Source organism: Tachyglossus aculeatus, chromosome X1 (genome assembly GCF_015852505.1).
Source record: "Tachyglossus aculeatus isolate mTacAcu1 chromosome X1, mTacAcu1.pri, whole genome shotgun sequence".
Taxonomy (NCBI): Eukaryota; Metazoa; Chordata; class Mammalia; order Monotremata; family Tachyglossidae; genus Tachyglossus; species Tachyglossus aculeatus.
The window spans coordinates 53,044,930-53,061,208 of NC_052101.1; the positions used below are offsets into that span (position 1 = coordinate 53,044,930).

General features: G+C 50.7%; 1 protein-coding gene across 1 annotated transcript in view; it reads left to right on the forward strand.

The window, feature by feature from the left end:
• Nucleotides 1–51: 51 nt before the first annotated feature.
• PKD2L2 (polycystin 2 like 2, transient receptor potential cation channel) overlaps nucleotides 52–16,279 on the forward strand; it is a 32,332-nt gene continuing 16,104 nt past the window's right edge. The window contains exons 1-7 of the mRNA XM_038771696.1: nucleotides 52–346; nucleotides 1,832–1,933; nucleotides 3,056–3,189; nucleotides 4,090–4,346; nucleotides 4,873–5,094; nucleotides 8,728–8,956; nucleotides 13,149–13,319. Coding sequence (XP_038627624.1) covers nucleotides 52–346; nucleotides 1,832–1,933; nucleotides 3,056–3,189; nucleotides 4,090–4,346; nucleotides 4,873–5,094; nucleotides 8,728–8,956; nucleotides 13,149–13,319 — 1,410 coding nt within the window. The remainder of the gene's footprint in view (nucleotides 347–1,831; nucleotides 1,934–3,055; nucleotides 3,190–4,089; nucleotides 4,347–4,872; nucleotides 5,095–8,727; nucleotides 8,957–13,148; nucleotides 13,320–16,279) is intronic.

The following is a 16,279-nucleotide window of genomic DNA, read 5'->3' on the forward strand; positions in this document are numbered from 1 at the left end:
CCCGACCCTGCGCCGCGCCCCCGCCCTGGTCGGGGGGGCTGGCCCACCGGTATGGACCGGGCCCGGAGCCCGGGCCGCAGAGCCCCGGCAGCAGGGACCCCGTCGTCGGGCCGGGGGGCGGCGCCTCCCCAGGAAGCCCGGGGCCCCCAGCCTCCCGCCCCTCGAGGCCCAAAGCCCGCCACCGCCGTTGCCTCCGTCACCAGCCGCTCCGCCGAGAGCCCCGGAGGCGCCGGCAAGCAGGGTCCGGCCCAGGCCGGAGGCCGGGAGGCCGGGAAAGCTGAGAGTCCCAAGGAACCGAGCCCCGCCAAGCCCCAGAGGCCTCAGCCCGCGGCCCAGAGAGGGGCCGGTGAGGTTGCCGGAGGGGCGCGGGAGGGCGTAGCTACAGGCCGGAGGGGCGGGAGTGGGCGGGGCCAGAGGCCGGAGGCGCGGGAGTGGGCGGGGTTAGAGGCCGGAGGCGCGGGAGGGGACCAGGCTTGACGGTGGACGGGCGGGAGCGGGCGAGGCGAGGCGGTGGAGGAACGGGAGCGGCAGCGGGAGCGGGCGAGGCGAGACGGTGGAGGAGCGGGAGGGGGAGTGGGCGGCACTGAATGAATGATTAGAGGCCGGAGGTGCGGGAGTGGGCGAGGCTAGAGAGTGGAGGTGCGGAAGCGGGCGAGGCTAGCGGGAGCGGGCGGGGCTAGAGGCCGGAGGAGCGGGAGTGGGCGGGATTAGAGGCCGGAGGGCCGGGAGCGGGTGGGGCCAGGGGCCGGGGGAGCGGGAGTGGGAGAGATTAGAGGCCGGAGGAGCGGGAGTGGGCGAGGCTAGAAAGTGTCAAGCGCTTAGTACAGTGCTGTGCACACAGTAAGCGCTCAATAAATACGATTGATTGAATGGATGGAGGAGCGGGAGTGGGCGGGATTGGAGGCCGGAGGGGCGGGAGTGGGCGGGGCTATAAGATGGAGACGCGAGAGTGGGCGAGGCTAGAGGCCGGAGGGGCGGGAGGGGGCGAGGCTAGAGAGTGGAGGGGCGGGAGCGGGCGGGGGTGGGGAGAGGGAGGAAGGGAAGGCTGAAGAAAATGGGCAGCTGTGTGGGAAGAAGTGGCCCGAGGCCGGGCGGGTGGGAGCGTGTTCTTGAGGGGGTCGCGGGAGGTTTCTGTCATTCCTAGTGCACCACGTCGAGTTCCCGTAGTTCTCTGGCTTGGAGCCCCGGAGGGATTGGGGGGCACGACTGTCCCCCAGGTGGCCGGTCTGTCCGTCCATCCATCTGGCATTCATTTTCCTCGTAACCTTAGCCGGCTCAGCCCTCCAGTTTTCCCTGTCGGTGAAGTCGTGACCAATAACCTTCTCAAGGCCCTGCTTTGCAGAAATCTTGGGGAAATAAATGAGACGATCATAAATAATCATAATAGTAATGGCATTTATTATGCACGTGCTTCGTGCCAAGCACTGGGTAGATAAATCAGGTCAAACAAAATTCTTGCATCACACGGGACTCCCGGTAGAAGAAGGGGGATGAGCTGGTATCTCATCCTCATTTTACAGATGAGGAAACCGAGGTCCAGAGAGGTTAAGTCACTTAACTTAGGTCACCCAGCAGGCCAGAGACCGAGTTGGGACTAGGACGCAGGCCTCCTGATTGCCAGACTCGGGCGCTTTCCACTAGGCCGTGCTGCTTCCATGTCAAATAGAAGGTATCGCTTTTACGGTGGGCACGGCTGGGCAGTCACGCAGCAGCAGTGTTTACTGAGCCCTTCTTGTGTGTAGAGCACTGCACTAGGGCCTTGGGAAAAATATTCTCGTTAAGTTTTTGGTTCATGTGAAAAACACCCCAAATCTCATTTCATCCTCTATAGGGTCTGTGAAGACGAGCCTGAAGTACAGTAAAGAACTGGAAATCAGAACTACCCTCCAGGAGCTGTCGATCTATCTTATTTTCCTAACAGACTTGTGTATTTGTAAGTTCCCCGGTCGCTGAACACGTGGGGGTTTGATTCTTCTATCATCCAGGGACAGTGCTCCATCAGGCACTGAGTAGTGGGAGAATTTGATGGTAAGACCATTCCGGGAAGGGAACGTGGCTTTATGGGCAGCGATCCTCCTGTTTGGCAAATTCTTCCAAGATAGTCCGATTAGATGCTGCAGTGTTTTGTCAACACAACGCTTTTCCAAATGATTTAAGCGTTGCAGACGGCAGTCCTAGGGAGGAGGGGACCGGGTGGGGGAGGATTGGAGGAGGCCATTAAGTGAAAAAGCCATCCCCAGAATGGGCTGTGAGGAAGCATTCAATCAAAAGGCAGCTTTCCCTCCAGCTGGGTGCTATTGGTTTGGTGATGATATTCTCTTGCTCAAGAAATCACCCAGTTTGTATGCCTTTCATTTATGTTTGCAAAAACCTTTATCTTTTCAAAATACCAAATTTACTTTTGGGAGCAGGACTGTTAGATGAATTGAGCACCACCAATCAATCAATCATATTTATTGAGTGCTTCCTATGTGCAGAGCACCGTACCAAGCCTTTGGGAGAGTATAATACAACGGAGTCGGCAGACACGTTCCCTACCCATAACGAGCTGGGCCAAGTGGTCTAACCTGAATGCAGAATGAGACATAATCTTGCCCTTGTATATCCTTAGGGATTTCTTTAGCCGGAGAAAATGTCCGTGGCTTGAGCTGGTAGTTTGAAGATAATAATAATAATGGCATTTGTTAAGCACTTACTATGTGCAAAGCACTGTTCTAAGCGCTGGGAAGGATACACGGTGATCAGATTGTCCCACGGGGGGCTCACAGTCTTCATCCCCATTTTACAGATGAGGTAACTGAGGCATAGAGAAGTTAAGTGACTTGCCCAAAGTCACACAGCTGACAATTGGCGGAGCTGGGATTAGAACCCATGACCTCTGACTCCCAAGCCTGTGCTCTTTCCGTTGAGCCATGCTGCTTCTCTAGATAGATTTTAACTACTGTAATGTAGTATTTAAAAAAAAAAAGAACGCAATGGTTCCATGTCACATTTCATCGTGAATGGAATACAAAGCATCTACTTGGGATTTTACCGGATGGTTCTTTTTCTTTAGTGACTTTTGGGATGGTGAACACAGATATGTATTATTTAAACCAAGTCATGGCCAATCTCTTTTTGGAAACTCCCGTGTCTGAAAGTGATAGGACCAATTTTAGGACTATCGCCAGCATGGTTGACTTCTGGAAGGTAAGTCTTTATTGGGTTGGGTGGAGGGGACCTGGAGAAGGGTAAAGAATGAGAACTGGAATTCAGTTGGTGAAAACCAGCACCAAAAGTCCTGTGCATTATTTTGAGTCTTTGTAGGTGAAGCCACATTCAAATCTTCCCCATTCCCTCTTCATTTAAGAATAAAGATTCCATTAGCCTGTAGCCCATATAGTAGTGCATCGATGGAGAGGGTTTGTTGTTGTGTTTTTCCAGAACTAGAGAAGCCCAACATATTTCCACTCTTGTTTCTGCCTCAGTAGGAGCGGTAACGGTATTTAGTAAACATTCGAGTGCAGGGCGCTGTACTCAGCACTGGGAGAGAATACACAGATGGGAATTAGAAAGTCTCTGCCCCTCAGGGGAGCTCACCTCAGGACCAGGCTGACAGGCAGCCTCTTTATGAGAACGGGACTTTCCTTGGCCCCTCCTGCTTCTGATTGCCATTGAACGGGGGGTCCCATTCAGTGAGGTAAAGAGCTGGGCCATCTCTCTCCTTGGCACTAATCGCCTCTGACAGTGGTAGGGATGGTGGTAGGAGGTGGGCGAGGGGTAGGCAGTGAGATAGGCAAGATCAAAGCACAGTGAGAAGGTTAGCATAAGAGGAGCGAAATGTGTGTGCTGGGTTGTAGTAGTTCGCTCTCCAATGTCTTCTTCCCCACTGCGACGTTTCAATGTGACTGCTGCACATTGAGCCCACTGTTGGGTAGGGACTGTCTCTATATGTTGCCAATTTGTACTTCCCAAGTGCTTAGTACAGTGCTCTGCACACAGTAAGCGCTCAATAAATACGATTGATGATGATGATGATGATGATGCTGCAGGGTTTTCCGGCAACCGCTTTAATTTCTCCTACCGTTTTTATCTCCCCATTGGATGCAGTATGCGGAAGGGCCGCTTCTGGAAGGTCTGTTCTGGGACATGTGGTACAATAATCAGACCCTCCCTGGACACAAAAACAACAGTCAGATCTACTACGAGAACTTACTTTTAGGGGCTCCCCAAGTCCGCCAGCTCAAAGTCCGTAACAACACGTGCACCGTTCACCCGTCGTTCCAGTCTCTAATGAAAGAATGTTACTATGACTACAGTTTTAAAGGAGAAGACACATCAAGTTTTGGCCTCAACAACGGACCAGAGTAAGTAGCCCAGAGCGACGGAAAGGGCACCTCAAGGGCAATAGGTGCCTCTTCCCCCTGGTTAAAGGTGGTAAGTGCCCTTTTCATTGGTCGATAGACCCCTAGGCCTCCTTCAGCCAATGCCACTCCCTGGCAGGGACCAGTTCCTTGGCAGGGCCACGAGATGGAACCATCCGGGCCACCACCGCCCCCTTGGCATGGCATACAGCTGGGCAGACTTTCAGGAAGCCAGACCCATGGCTGGGCTATCGGAGGCCCTGTTGCCTGCAATGAGTGGCGTTCCAGGGATGCTGCCACGAGGGCAGGGCAGAGCACGGCAGAGCAAGACATCCCTCTGCTGCCGTTCCTCTCCCTGCCCCTCAACCCCAGAAAATGAGGGCCCTCTCCACGGGCTGCCAGGCCAGTGCCCAGAGTCCTTGGGGATAGTCCAGGCCTGCTCTTGACGGAGCAGTGGCAGACTCAAGGGCAAGCGTCTTCCTTTCTGACCTGCTTTCCCTTTGCTGAACTGCCTTTCTCTGTCTGGCAGGTGGAAGTACTCTGCTTCTGTTTCCTTGTCTCCGTTTCACTGGGGATCCATTGGCATTTACAGAAATGGGGGCTTTGTCTTGACTTTGCCCTCATCAAAGTCCAAGAGCTTGAAGAAACTCGCTTCACTCAGGCTGAACAGCTGGCTCACCCGTGGAACCAGAGTAGTGTTCATTGACTTTTCCGTGTACAACGTGAACATAAACCTGTTTTGTATCATTAGGTGAGTTTGCCAGATAATAATTGTGATATTCGTTAAGCGCTTTCTACGTGCCCAACATTGTACTAAGCTTTGGGGTAGATGCAAGAGAATCCGTTCATGCTTAAAACCCGGTCCCACATGGGGCTCACAGTCTAATTAATAATTGTAATAATTGTGGTATATGTTAAGTGCTCACTGTGCATTGAGCACTGTACTAAGCGCTGGGGTGGATACAAGCAAATTGGGTTGGACACAGTCCCTGTCCCACGTGGGGCTCGCAGTCTTAATCCCCATTTTACAGAAGAGGGAACTGAGGCATAGAAAAGTGAAGTGACTCGCTCAAGGTCACACAACAGACAAGTAGTGGAGCAGGGTTTAGAACCCAGGTCCTTCTGACTCCCAGGCCTGAGCTCTATCCACTAGGCCATGCTGCTACTCTAAAGGGGAAGGAGGATAGGAATTTCATCCCCATTTTACAGAGTAGGAGACTGAGGCACAGAAAACTAAAGTACAGTGCTCTGCACACAGTAAGCGCTCAATAAATACGATTGAATGATTGAATAAAGTGACTTGGCCAGGGTCACACAGTTGACAGAGCCTGGGATTAGAGACCTGGTATACTGGCTCCCGAGCCCATGTTCTTTCCACTATACTACCACACACCAACCCATGGCATGCTCTTTGGAAAATGGCAGTGAAGTGGTCAGTGTGGCCTTCTTGTTCCCTGTTGCCTTACGTCCAGATTATTAGACTTCGAGTGAGAAGGGTTACAAATTTAGATAAATTAGATAGAGCATGAGAACCAAGACAAAAGCAGCCTCTCTCCAGGAATCATTTGTGCTGTATTTTATATCGTCAGGTTATCTGTGCAGGCCTCACATTGAGGATGACATGCAAATTCGTGAAGCGTTCCATATTTTTCTGTCGACCCCTGGCCCACGTCCTTCCTCTGGCCTGGAATGCCCTCCCTCCACACATCCACCAAACTAGCTCTCTTCCTCCCTTCAAAGCCCTACTTAGAGCTCACCTCCTCCAGGAGGCTTTCCCAGACTGAACCCTCCCTTTTTCCTCTCCTCCCCCTGTCCCCATCGCCCCCCTCCCTCCCTCTGTCCCTCCCCACAGCACTTGTATATATTTGTACATATTTATTAGTCTATTTTATTTGTACATATGTATTTTATTAATGATGTGTATATAGCTATAACTCTTTATTCTGATGGTATATAGCTATAACTCTATTTATTCTGATGGTATTGACACCTGTCTACTTGTTTTGTTTTGTTGTCTGTCTCCCCCTTCTAGACTGTGAGCCCGTTGTTGGGTAGGGACCGTCTCTATATGTTGCCGATTTGTACTTTCCCAAGCGCTTAGTACAGTGCTCTGCACACAGTAAGCGCTCAATAAATATGATTGAATGAATGAATGAATATGGTGTGGGGCTTTTTCTGACTGCTTGGTGAGGCCTGGAGTAGTATCAATAATAATGATAATAATAATAATAATAATAATAATAATAATAATAATGGTATTAAGCGCTTACTATGTGCAAAACACTGTTATAAGCGCTGGGGGGATACAAGGTAATCAGGTTGTCCCACATGGAGCTACAGTCTTAATCCCCATTATTCAGATGAGGTAACTGAGGCACAGAGAAGCTAAGTGACTTGCCCAAAGTCACACAGCTGACAAGTGGCGGAGCCGGTTTTAGAACTTATGACCTCTGACTCCCAAGCCCATGCTCTTTCCTCTGAGCCACACTGCTTCTGGTATTCATTGAGTTCCCACTGAGGGGCAATGTACTGAGCCTCTGGGAAGTACCGCAGAATCACAAGACGTAGAGATCCTTTCAAATAATAGAACCAAAAATAATTGAATGTACATTTGAATATATATGTGTATATATATTTACAAAATAGTTATAATTCAATGTATATACCTGCATATACTTATACATATATTATAGATATACACACATACACATAATTATATAAGGGCTAGGGGTGGCCATTGGGTTGATATGACTTGAGGTGTTGGTAATTCACTAGGTAAGGCTTGTAGGGGGGTGTGGGTTTTGCCTTTAGGATATTTTCTGGGTTGTGCGAAATCAGCATTTCAGGTCGATTGCCTTACCTGCTGGTTTCCTGGAGACCTGGACTGCATGTTTTATTCCCTCATATTTGAGTTATGGGTACTCTATGCCAGGCACAGGAGTAGATGCGAGATGATTGGACTGGACCCAGTTCCCGTCTGCCAAGGGGCCCACCATCTAAGCTAGGTTCAGGCAGATTCTGAGAGCCCAAACCAAGAGTTGGGATTGCAAGCTGCACCTGCCGCCACCAAAATACTATGCATTTTATTTGGGCCTCAGATCTTGGCCGCAATATTTGGTTTGGGAGGCACAAACCCTTTCCCGACGTGTATGTGATGAACCCAAAAATGCAGTGCTGCCTAGTGGGAAGTGCACTGGACTGGGCACCAGGAGGTTCAGGTTTTTGTCCCAGCTTTGCCACTGACCTGCTGACCACTGGCTGCCTGGGCAAGTCACTTCATCTTGCTGGGCCGCAGTTTCTTGACCTGTGAAATGGGGATAAGATACCTGCTCTTCTTCCTGCCTTGACTGTGAACACTGTGTGGAACAGGGACTGGGTGTTCCTGGATGTTTCTGGCCTTGCTCTGGTGTCCAGTTTGCTCGTTCTCCCTAGTGTGACACTTGTGCTTGTCATTCTTGTCTTTGTCTTTTTGTGTCATTTGCTATTTTTTGTTCCATCTTCCTCATGGGTCTGTCGACTGCCTCCTCTACATCCCTTTATTCTTAGATCATGAACCCCTTGAGGGCCAGGGGCAGTGTCTAACTTTAATCCATGTTCTTTTTCCCAGAGCTTAGTATGGTGTTTTGCTTAATAAATCATCCTCCTCCTTCCCCTCCTTATCTTATTATTCCACCTCTTCCTCCCCATCCTTTTCCCCCTTCCTCTTCCCCTTCTCCTCCTTCTTCCTCTCCTCTCCTTCCTTCCTGAGACCAGGACTGCCAAGGTCTCTGACTCTGCTTTTCAGGTGGGAAGCTCCAGAGTGCATCTCACTTTCTAGACATCGCCAAGTGACACGAGAGCTTTTCTGGACATGACAGGGCAGCCACCCTCACAAGGAGAACACTTCCCTTTCCCACCTCAAATGGTTCCAGGACCCCAGGGCCCCACGGCCACCAGGTCCCAGACTGATTTCTGCTAGTGAGGAGTGACAGAGCGCAAAATCTCATGGGACAGCATGCCCGATTGCTGATCTAGTTGGAGACCATGATAGGAGAAACACATTCAACCTCACCCTTTGCCTCCTCCAAGTGGGATTCCAGGTTAGCTCCACTTGCAGCCTGAGGGGTTTGGGGTGGCCGTTGGTGACTGGACGTCCCCAGGAAAACCAAATAATCCCGGGAGGGCAGGAAGGGTCAGTAGGAGCCAGGCAAATTCCCCAGCTGGCGTCTCAAGCCTGGGGTTCTTGGACGTGGCTGGGGGTGAAGGGATAGTGGTGAAAGGGAGAATACTGACCTCAGAATCTCCATCATACACCATCATACCATCAACAAGAAATTCAGGTACCCCAAGGAGATGTTTCCATGAGAGATGACCCAGTGACGTTTCTAAGATGCATCTTTTTCAGATTGGTGATCGAATTCCCCGCAACTGGAGGCGCACTCCCTTCCTCGCAGTTCTTCTCTGTAAAGCTCCTCAGATACATCACTTTCTTTGATTACTTTCTGGCATCCTGTGAAGTCATATTCTGCCTCTTCATATTGGCCTTTACAGTCCAAGAAATCATAAAAATCAAACACTTTAAGTTCGCCTACTTCAGGAGTGGCTGGAACTGGCTGGAAATGCTACTGGTGGTGGTGAGTACAGTCTGCACCTGTAATGGAGACCCTGAGCACTTGGCTCTGGATCTACCCATCCACCTGGTATCAGTTTGTAGCTAAGAGAGAGAGAGAGAGACTAGCAAAGCTCGTTGTGGAAGGGAATGTGTCTACCAACTCTGTGGTATTGCATTCATTCATTCAATCAATCGTATTTATTGACAATGATGGCATTTGTTAAGCACTTACTGTGTGCCAAGCACTATTCTAAGCACTGTGGAGGATACAGGGTGATCAGGTTGTCCCACGGGGAGCTCAGAGTCTTAATCCCCATTTTACAGATGAGGTAACTGAGGCATAGAGAAGTGAAGTGACTTGCCCAAAATCACACATCTGATGATTGGCAGAGACGGGATTTGAACCCGTAACCTCTGACTCCAAAGTCTGTGCTCTGAGCGCTTGCTGTGTGCAGAGCACTGTACTAAATGCTTGGAAGGGTACAATACAACAATAAACAGACACATTCACTGCCCACAATGATCTTAAAGTCTAGGGCAAAGGAGACAGATGTTAACTTAAATAAATAAATTACAGATATGTGCAGAAGTGCTGCAGGGCTGGGAAGGGGAGCAAGTCAGGGTAATGCAGAAGAGAGTGGAAAAGAGGGAAGGGGAGGCTTAGTGAAGGCCTCTTGGAGATGAAATAAAGCTTTGAAGGGGGTGAGAGTAATTGTCATATTGGAAGAGGAAGGACGTTCCAGGCCAGAGGCAGGATGTGGGCGAGGGGTCAGGCAAGATCGAGGCGCAGTGAGAAGGTTAGCATAGAGGAATGAAGTGTGTGGGCTGGGTTGTAGTAGTTTGCTCTCCAGTGGCTTCTTCACCACTGCTTTCAAACATGCCCATGTCACCCCTATCCTAAAAACAACCCTCCCTTGACCCCACGGCTCCCTCCAGTTATCGCCCCATCTCCCTCCTCCCGTTCCTCTCCAAACTCCTGGAGTGAGTCACTTGCTGTCTCAAATTCTTCTCCTCCAATTCTCTCCTTAACCCCCTCCAAATTGGCTTCCATACCCTTAACACCACAGAAACTCCTCTCTCAAAGGTCACCAGTGATCTCCTTCTCACCAAATTCAACGGCCTCGACTCCATCCTAATCCTCCTCGACCTCTCAGCTGCCTTCGACATTGTGGACCACCCCCTTCTCCTGGAAACGTTATCCAAACTTGGCTTCACTCACTCTGTCCTCTCCTGGTTCTCCTCCTATCTCTCTGGCAGTTCCTCCTCAGTCTCCTTCACGGGCTCATCCTCTGCCTCCCACCCCCTTACTTTGAGGGTCCCTCAAGGTTCAGTTCTGGGTCCCCTTCTATTCTCCATCTACACCCACTCCCTTGGAGAACTCATGCACTTCCATGGCTTCAACTGTCACTTCTATGCAGATGATACTTAAATCTACATCTCCATCCCTGATCTCTCTCCCTCTCTGCAGTCCTGCATTTCCTCTTGTCTTCAAGACATCTCTACTTGGATGTCCTCCTGTCACCTCAAACTTAACATGTTCAAAACAGAGCTCCTTATCTTCCCACCCAAACCCTGTCCTCCCCGTGACTTTCCCATCACTGTAGATGGCATCACTATCCTTTCTGTCTCACAAATCCATAACCTTGGTATTAACCTTGACTCCTCTTTCTCATTCAGCCCACATATTCAATCCGTCACTAAATCCTGTCGGTCCCACCTTCACAACATTTCTAAAATCTGCCCGTTCTTCTCCATCCAAACTGCTACCACGCTAATACAATCACTCATCCTATCCCACCTGGAGTACTGCATCAGCCTCCTTGCTGACCTCCCAGCTTCCTGTCTCTCCCCGCTCCAGTCCATACTTCACTCTGCTGCCCGGATCATTTTTCTACAGAAACATTCAGGACATGTAACCTCACTGCTCAAAAATCCCCATTAGTTGTCCGTCCACCTCTGCATCGAATAAAAACTCCTCACCATTGGCACCACCTTGCTCCCTCATGCCTCACCTCGCTATTCTCCTATTACAACCCAGGCTGCACACTTCGCTCCTCTAATGCTAACCTTCTCACTGTGCGTCCATCTCGCCTATCTTGCCACCGCCCCCTAGCCCACATGCTGCCTCTGGACTGGAATGCCCTCCCTCCTCAAGTCTGACAGACAGTTACTCTCCCTGCTTCAAAGCCTTATCAAAGGCACATCTCCTCCAAGAGGCCTACCCAGGTTAAGCCCTCCACTCTTCTCCCACTCCATTCTGCGTCACCCTTCTGCATCGCCCAGCCCCATGGCACTTATGTACATATCTGTAATTTATTTGTATTGATGTCTGTCCCCCGACCCCTAACCTGCTCGTTATGGGCAGGGAATGTGTCTGTTTATTGTTGTATTTTACTCTCCCAAGTGCTTAGTACAGTGCTGTGCACACAGTAAGCACTCAATAAATATGACTGAATGACTGACTCAATGAATATTAGGAGAGAAGCGAGGTGAGGTAGGAGGGGGCAAGGAGATGGAGTGTTTTAAAGCCAATGGTGAGGCTTTATTCCCAAGCTTGGGCTCTTACTCTCCCAAGTGCTTATAGTGCTCTGCACCAAGTAAGCGCTCAATAAATACCATTGATTGATTGATTTAGAGTGAGCACGGTATCCCTCAGAATCACACCATCTAAAGCGATAGTGTTGTCTTTCCTCAGCTGTTCCTTGAGCTTCTTGGAGTGGAGAGGTGAGGGAACCCTGTCAATCCAGTAGAGGCCCATGGCTCTAGCTACATGCCCTGAAGCCCACTTTCTCAGAGCCCAGCATTCCCTGCTGAGGGCAGGGGCCACTCCCCCAGGACTGGGTAGAATTAGGCGTGGTCCTAAGGTTCCTTTGCCAGAGATCATCTTGGGCAGTTTGAGGGTCATGTAGCCCAGAGAAGCACTGTTTGAAATCATTCTCTCCCAGACCCTTTAAGTCACCTCATCACTGCTGAGAACTCGGTGGGAAGGTCCCGAAAGGCATGTACCTGGAATCGCCTTGTTCCTGGGGCCAAGGGCAGAGTGGACAAGAACTGAACTGTCTTCCACACCCAATTGGAGCCAACGGGGAGACTCCCAGAACACATCTCAATAAAGATTCCCGGAGACTCTTTCAGGCAGTGCGTGTGGGCTTGCACCCTTTAATCACCCCACCCTCAGTCCCACAGCACTTATGTACATATCCGTCATCGATTTTAATGTCTGCCTCCCCCTGTAAACTGTAAGCTCCTTGTGGGCAGGAAACATGTCTACCAACTCTGTTGTACTCTCCCAAGTGCTTAGTACAGCGTTCTGCCCACAGTAAGCCCTCAATAAGTACGATTGATGATGCTCTTCCCATGTGAAGTAGATCTTGGAACCTGTACAAATTTGTCAGTGCCCACCAACTAAGGCAGTGATTTCCCACGGAGTCCGCTGGGCTTGTGCCCGTATGACTGGAGCTTTTCAGTTTTAGTCTCAAGACATGCTACCTGTTGGCTGCACTGGGTGTTTTGGGGGCTGTAAACAACAGTGCCTCATCACACAGTTAAAACTCAGCCTCTCTCGTTGGCTCTCTACTCTTCTCTGACATCGAGCTAAGGCCTCATCTTCATGGTGTAAGCAGAGCAATTGGAAACAAAGTCCCGGACCCTTTAAATCCCAGGACTTCCGTCTGGACTATTCAGGCAAAGGGTTGGGAGGGGTCTTGACCCATGTGAGCCAAGCGATTACGTCAATTCTCCGAGTTGTCATGGCCAAGGAGACCTGACCCTTTCCTGGAATGGCTACCACACTGAACAGCTAACAGTAACCCAGGACAGGAACCCAGCCAATCAGTTCAGATCGAGGTGACTCAGAGGCCCCTTTGGGTTTTCAGCTAAATGCAATAAAAACCTGGGGAGGGAGCACCGTACCGAGAGTTGCTCTTTTTATTGCAGAAAACATCAGTTTGTGACAATCAATCCATAGTATTCAGTGTGTGCTTACTCTGTGCAAAGCACTGTGCTAAGCACCTGGGAAAGTCCAATAGCTTCAATCAGATCGATGCCACCTCTCCTGCCTTTTTCTCCCTCACCATTGTATCCAAACACTTAATTTGCCTTTCTTTGGTTCAGAAGTAGGTAGGGTATAAATTTAAAGAGAGCAAAGAAAGCGATTTAGGATTAAAAAGCGATATTATCTCACAGTTTGCATCATTGCATTTTTTTTCATTTAGATATCATGCTTTGCCATTGCATTTAACATCTATCGAACCGCAAAAGTGTCCCTTTTGCTGGACAAGCTGCTGTTAAATGCCCAGGAATATCCAGACTTTTATTTCCTCGCATATTATCAAACTCAGTACAACAACGTGATTGCGATCAATGTCTTCTTTGCCTGGATAAAGGTATTTATTCATTCCCAGTCTTCTACTTGCCCGGCATCTTACCAGGGAGTTTCCCTTGGCACAGTTTCAAAGGGTCTTCACTTGTCCCAGAGAAACCCTGAAGAAAACACATGTTTTCTGCCCAAAGCAATTCAGGATCATGGCAGACAGCACTGGAAACCCAGGTCTCCTTGATTGGCTGAATCGCAAGCCCCATTCTGCCCCTCAGTTTCTCCATTCGACAAGAGGGAGGGTGTCCCTGCCTTCGTGGGCAGCAGGGAAACTGTCAGGGATTGGGGTTTGGAAAGCCACTGGGTGTGCCTCGGGCTTAGGGAAATGGCCCTGGAGGATTACCCTCTGCCTCTGGTGGAGGCATTTTAACCTGATCCGGTCGGGTACCCAGCCACAGTCTGTAGGCAGGAATGCACTCCTGCCACCAAATATCCCAGCTTGGCAGTGTCTCCAAGCCTCAGACACATCTGAATGCTCCTCAAAGTCTCCCAGAATGGGTTGGGCAGCATTGCTGCAAACAGCTCACTTGGGAGAAGCACTGGTGCTTGAAATTATTTCCCCTTCCCAAGCCAACTTAGTCCCCCATTGGGCACCCCTGTTCCCTTCAGAAGGAAGTAAAAATAACTACTCTCCCCTTCAGGATTAGGCAAGAGTCAGAAAACAACAGTAACCAGCAAACACAACCGGCTCGGGGGCCACATGGAATCTTTGAAAATCAGGTTGTCCCAGTTCTTGCCAGTCAGTGGCCACAGTTGGCCCAGACGTCATGGGCACCCTCAGGGGAGAGGCCCCCCTCCCTTGCCCTAAGGCCTCTCGGCAGGGCCCTAGAGGCAGGGGTGTGGATGGGAAGTGGGAGCACCCAGGTTTTTGGTGGGCAATGGCGGCCGGGGGTGGGTTTCCCTACCAGCTGTGGGCTTCTGCCCCTTAGTGTCTGGGAGTTTCCCAATCAATCAATCAATCGTATTTATTGAGCGCTTACTGTGTGCAGAGCACTGTACTAAGTGCTTGGGAAGTACAAGTTGGCAACATATAGAGACAGTCCCTACCCAACAGTGAGCTCACAGTCTAAAAGGGGGAGACAGAGAACAAAACCAAACATACTAACAAAATAAAATAAATAGAATAGATATGTACAAGTAAAATAGAGTAATAAATATGTACAGACATATATACATATATACAGGTGCTGTGGGGAAGGGAAGGAGGTAAGATTGGGGGGATGGAGAGGGGGACAAGGGGGAGAGGAAGGAAGGGGCTCAGTCTGGGAAGGCCTCTTGGAGGAGGTGAGCTCTCAGTAGGGCCTTGAAGGGAGGAAGAGAGCTAGCTTGGTGGATGGGCAAAGGGAGGGCATTCCAGGCCCGGGGGATGATGTGGGCCGGGGGTCGATGGCGGGACAGGTGAGAACAAGGAGATTAGCAGCAGAGGAGCAGGGGGTGCGGGGTGGGCTGTAGAAGAAGAGAAGGGAGGTGAGGTAGGAGGGGGCGAGGTGATGGAGAGCCTTGAAGCCCAGGGTGAGGAGTTTCTGCCTGAGCGCAGATTGATTGGTAGCCACTGGAGATTTTTGAGAAGGGGAGTAACATGCCCAGAGCGTTTCTGGACAAAGACAATCCGGGCAGCTGCATGAAGTATGGATTGAAGTGGGGAGAGACACGAGGATGGGAGATCAGAGAGAAGGCTGATGCAGTAGTCCAGACGGGATAGGATGAGAGCTTGAACGAGCAGGGTAGTGGTATGGATGGAGAGGAAAGGGCGGATCTTGGCAATGTTGCAGAGCTGAAACCGGCAGGTTTTGGTGACGGCTTGGATGTGAGGGGTGAATGAGAGAGCGGAGTCGAGGATGACACCAAGGTTGCAGGCTTGTGAGACGGGAAGGATGGTAGTGCCGTCAACAGAGATGGGAAAGGCAGGGAGAGGGCAGGGTTTGGGAGGGAAGACAAGGAGTTCAGCCTTGGACATGTTGAGTTTTAGGTGGCGGGCAGACATCCAGATGGAGATGTCCTGAAGGCAGGAGGAGATGCGAGCTTGGAGGGAGGGGGAGAGAGCAGGGGCAGAGATGTAGATTTGGATGTCATCAGCGTAGAGATGATAGTTGAAGCCGTGGGAGCGAATGAGGTCACCAAGGGAGTGAGTGTAGATCGAGAACAGAAGGGGACCAAGAACTGAACCTTGGGGAACCCCCACAGTAAGGGGATGGGAGGGGGAGGAGGAGCCTGCAAAAGAGACTGAGAATGAACGACCGGAGAGATAAGAGGAGAGCCAGGAGAGGACGGAGTCTGTGAAGCCAAGGTTGGATAGTGTGTTGAGGAGAAGGGGGTGGTTCACAGTGTCGAAGGCAGCTGAGGGGTCGAGGAGGATTAGGATAGAGTATGAGCCGTTGGATTTGGCAAGCAGGAGGTCATTGGTGACCTTTGAGAGGGCAGTTTCTGTGGAATGTAGGGGACGGAAGCCAGACTGGAGGGGGTCGAGGAGAGAGTTGGTTTGAGGAATTCGAGGCAGCGCGTGTAGACAACTCGTTCAAGGAGTTTGGAAAGGAATGGTAGGAGGGATATGGGGCGATAACTAGAAGGTAAGGTGGGGTCAAGAGAGGGTTTTTTTAGGATGGGAGAGACATGGGCATGTTTGAAGGCAGAGGGGAAGGAACCAGTGGAGAGTGAGCGGTTGAAAATGGAAGTTAAGGAGGGGAGAAGGGATGGAGCGAGAGATTTCATGAGATGAGAGGGAATGGGGTCAGAAGCACAGGTGGCTGGAGCAGCACTTGACAGGAGGGAGGAGAGCTCCTCTGAGGATACTGCTGGGAAGGATGGGAGAGTAGCAGAGAGTGTTGAGAGCCGGGGGGGTTGGAGAAGGGGGGGAAGTGACTTTGGGGAGGTCGGACGTGATGGATTTGATTTTGTTAATGAAGTAGGAGGCCAGATCGTTGGGGGTGAGGGAAGGAGGAGGGGGAGGAACCGGGGGCCTGAGAAGGGAGT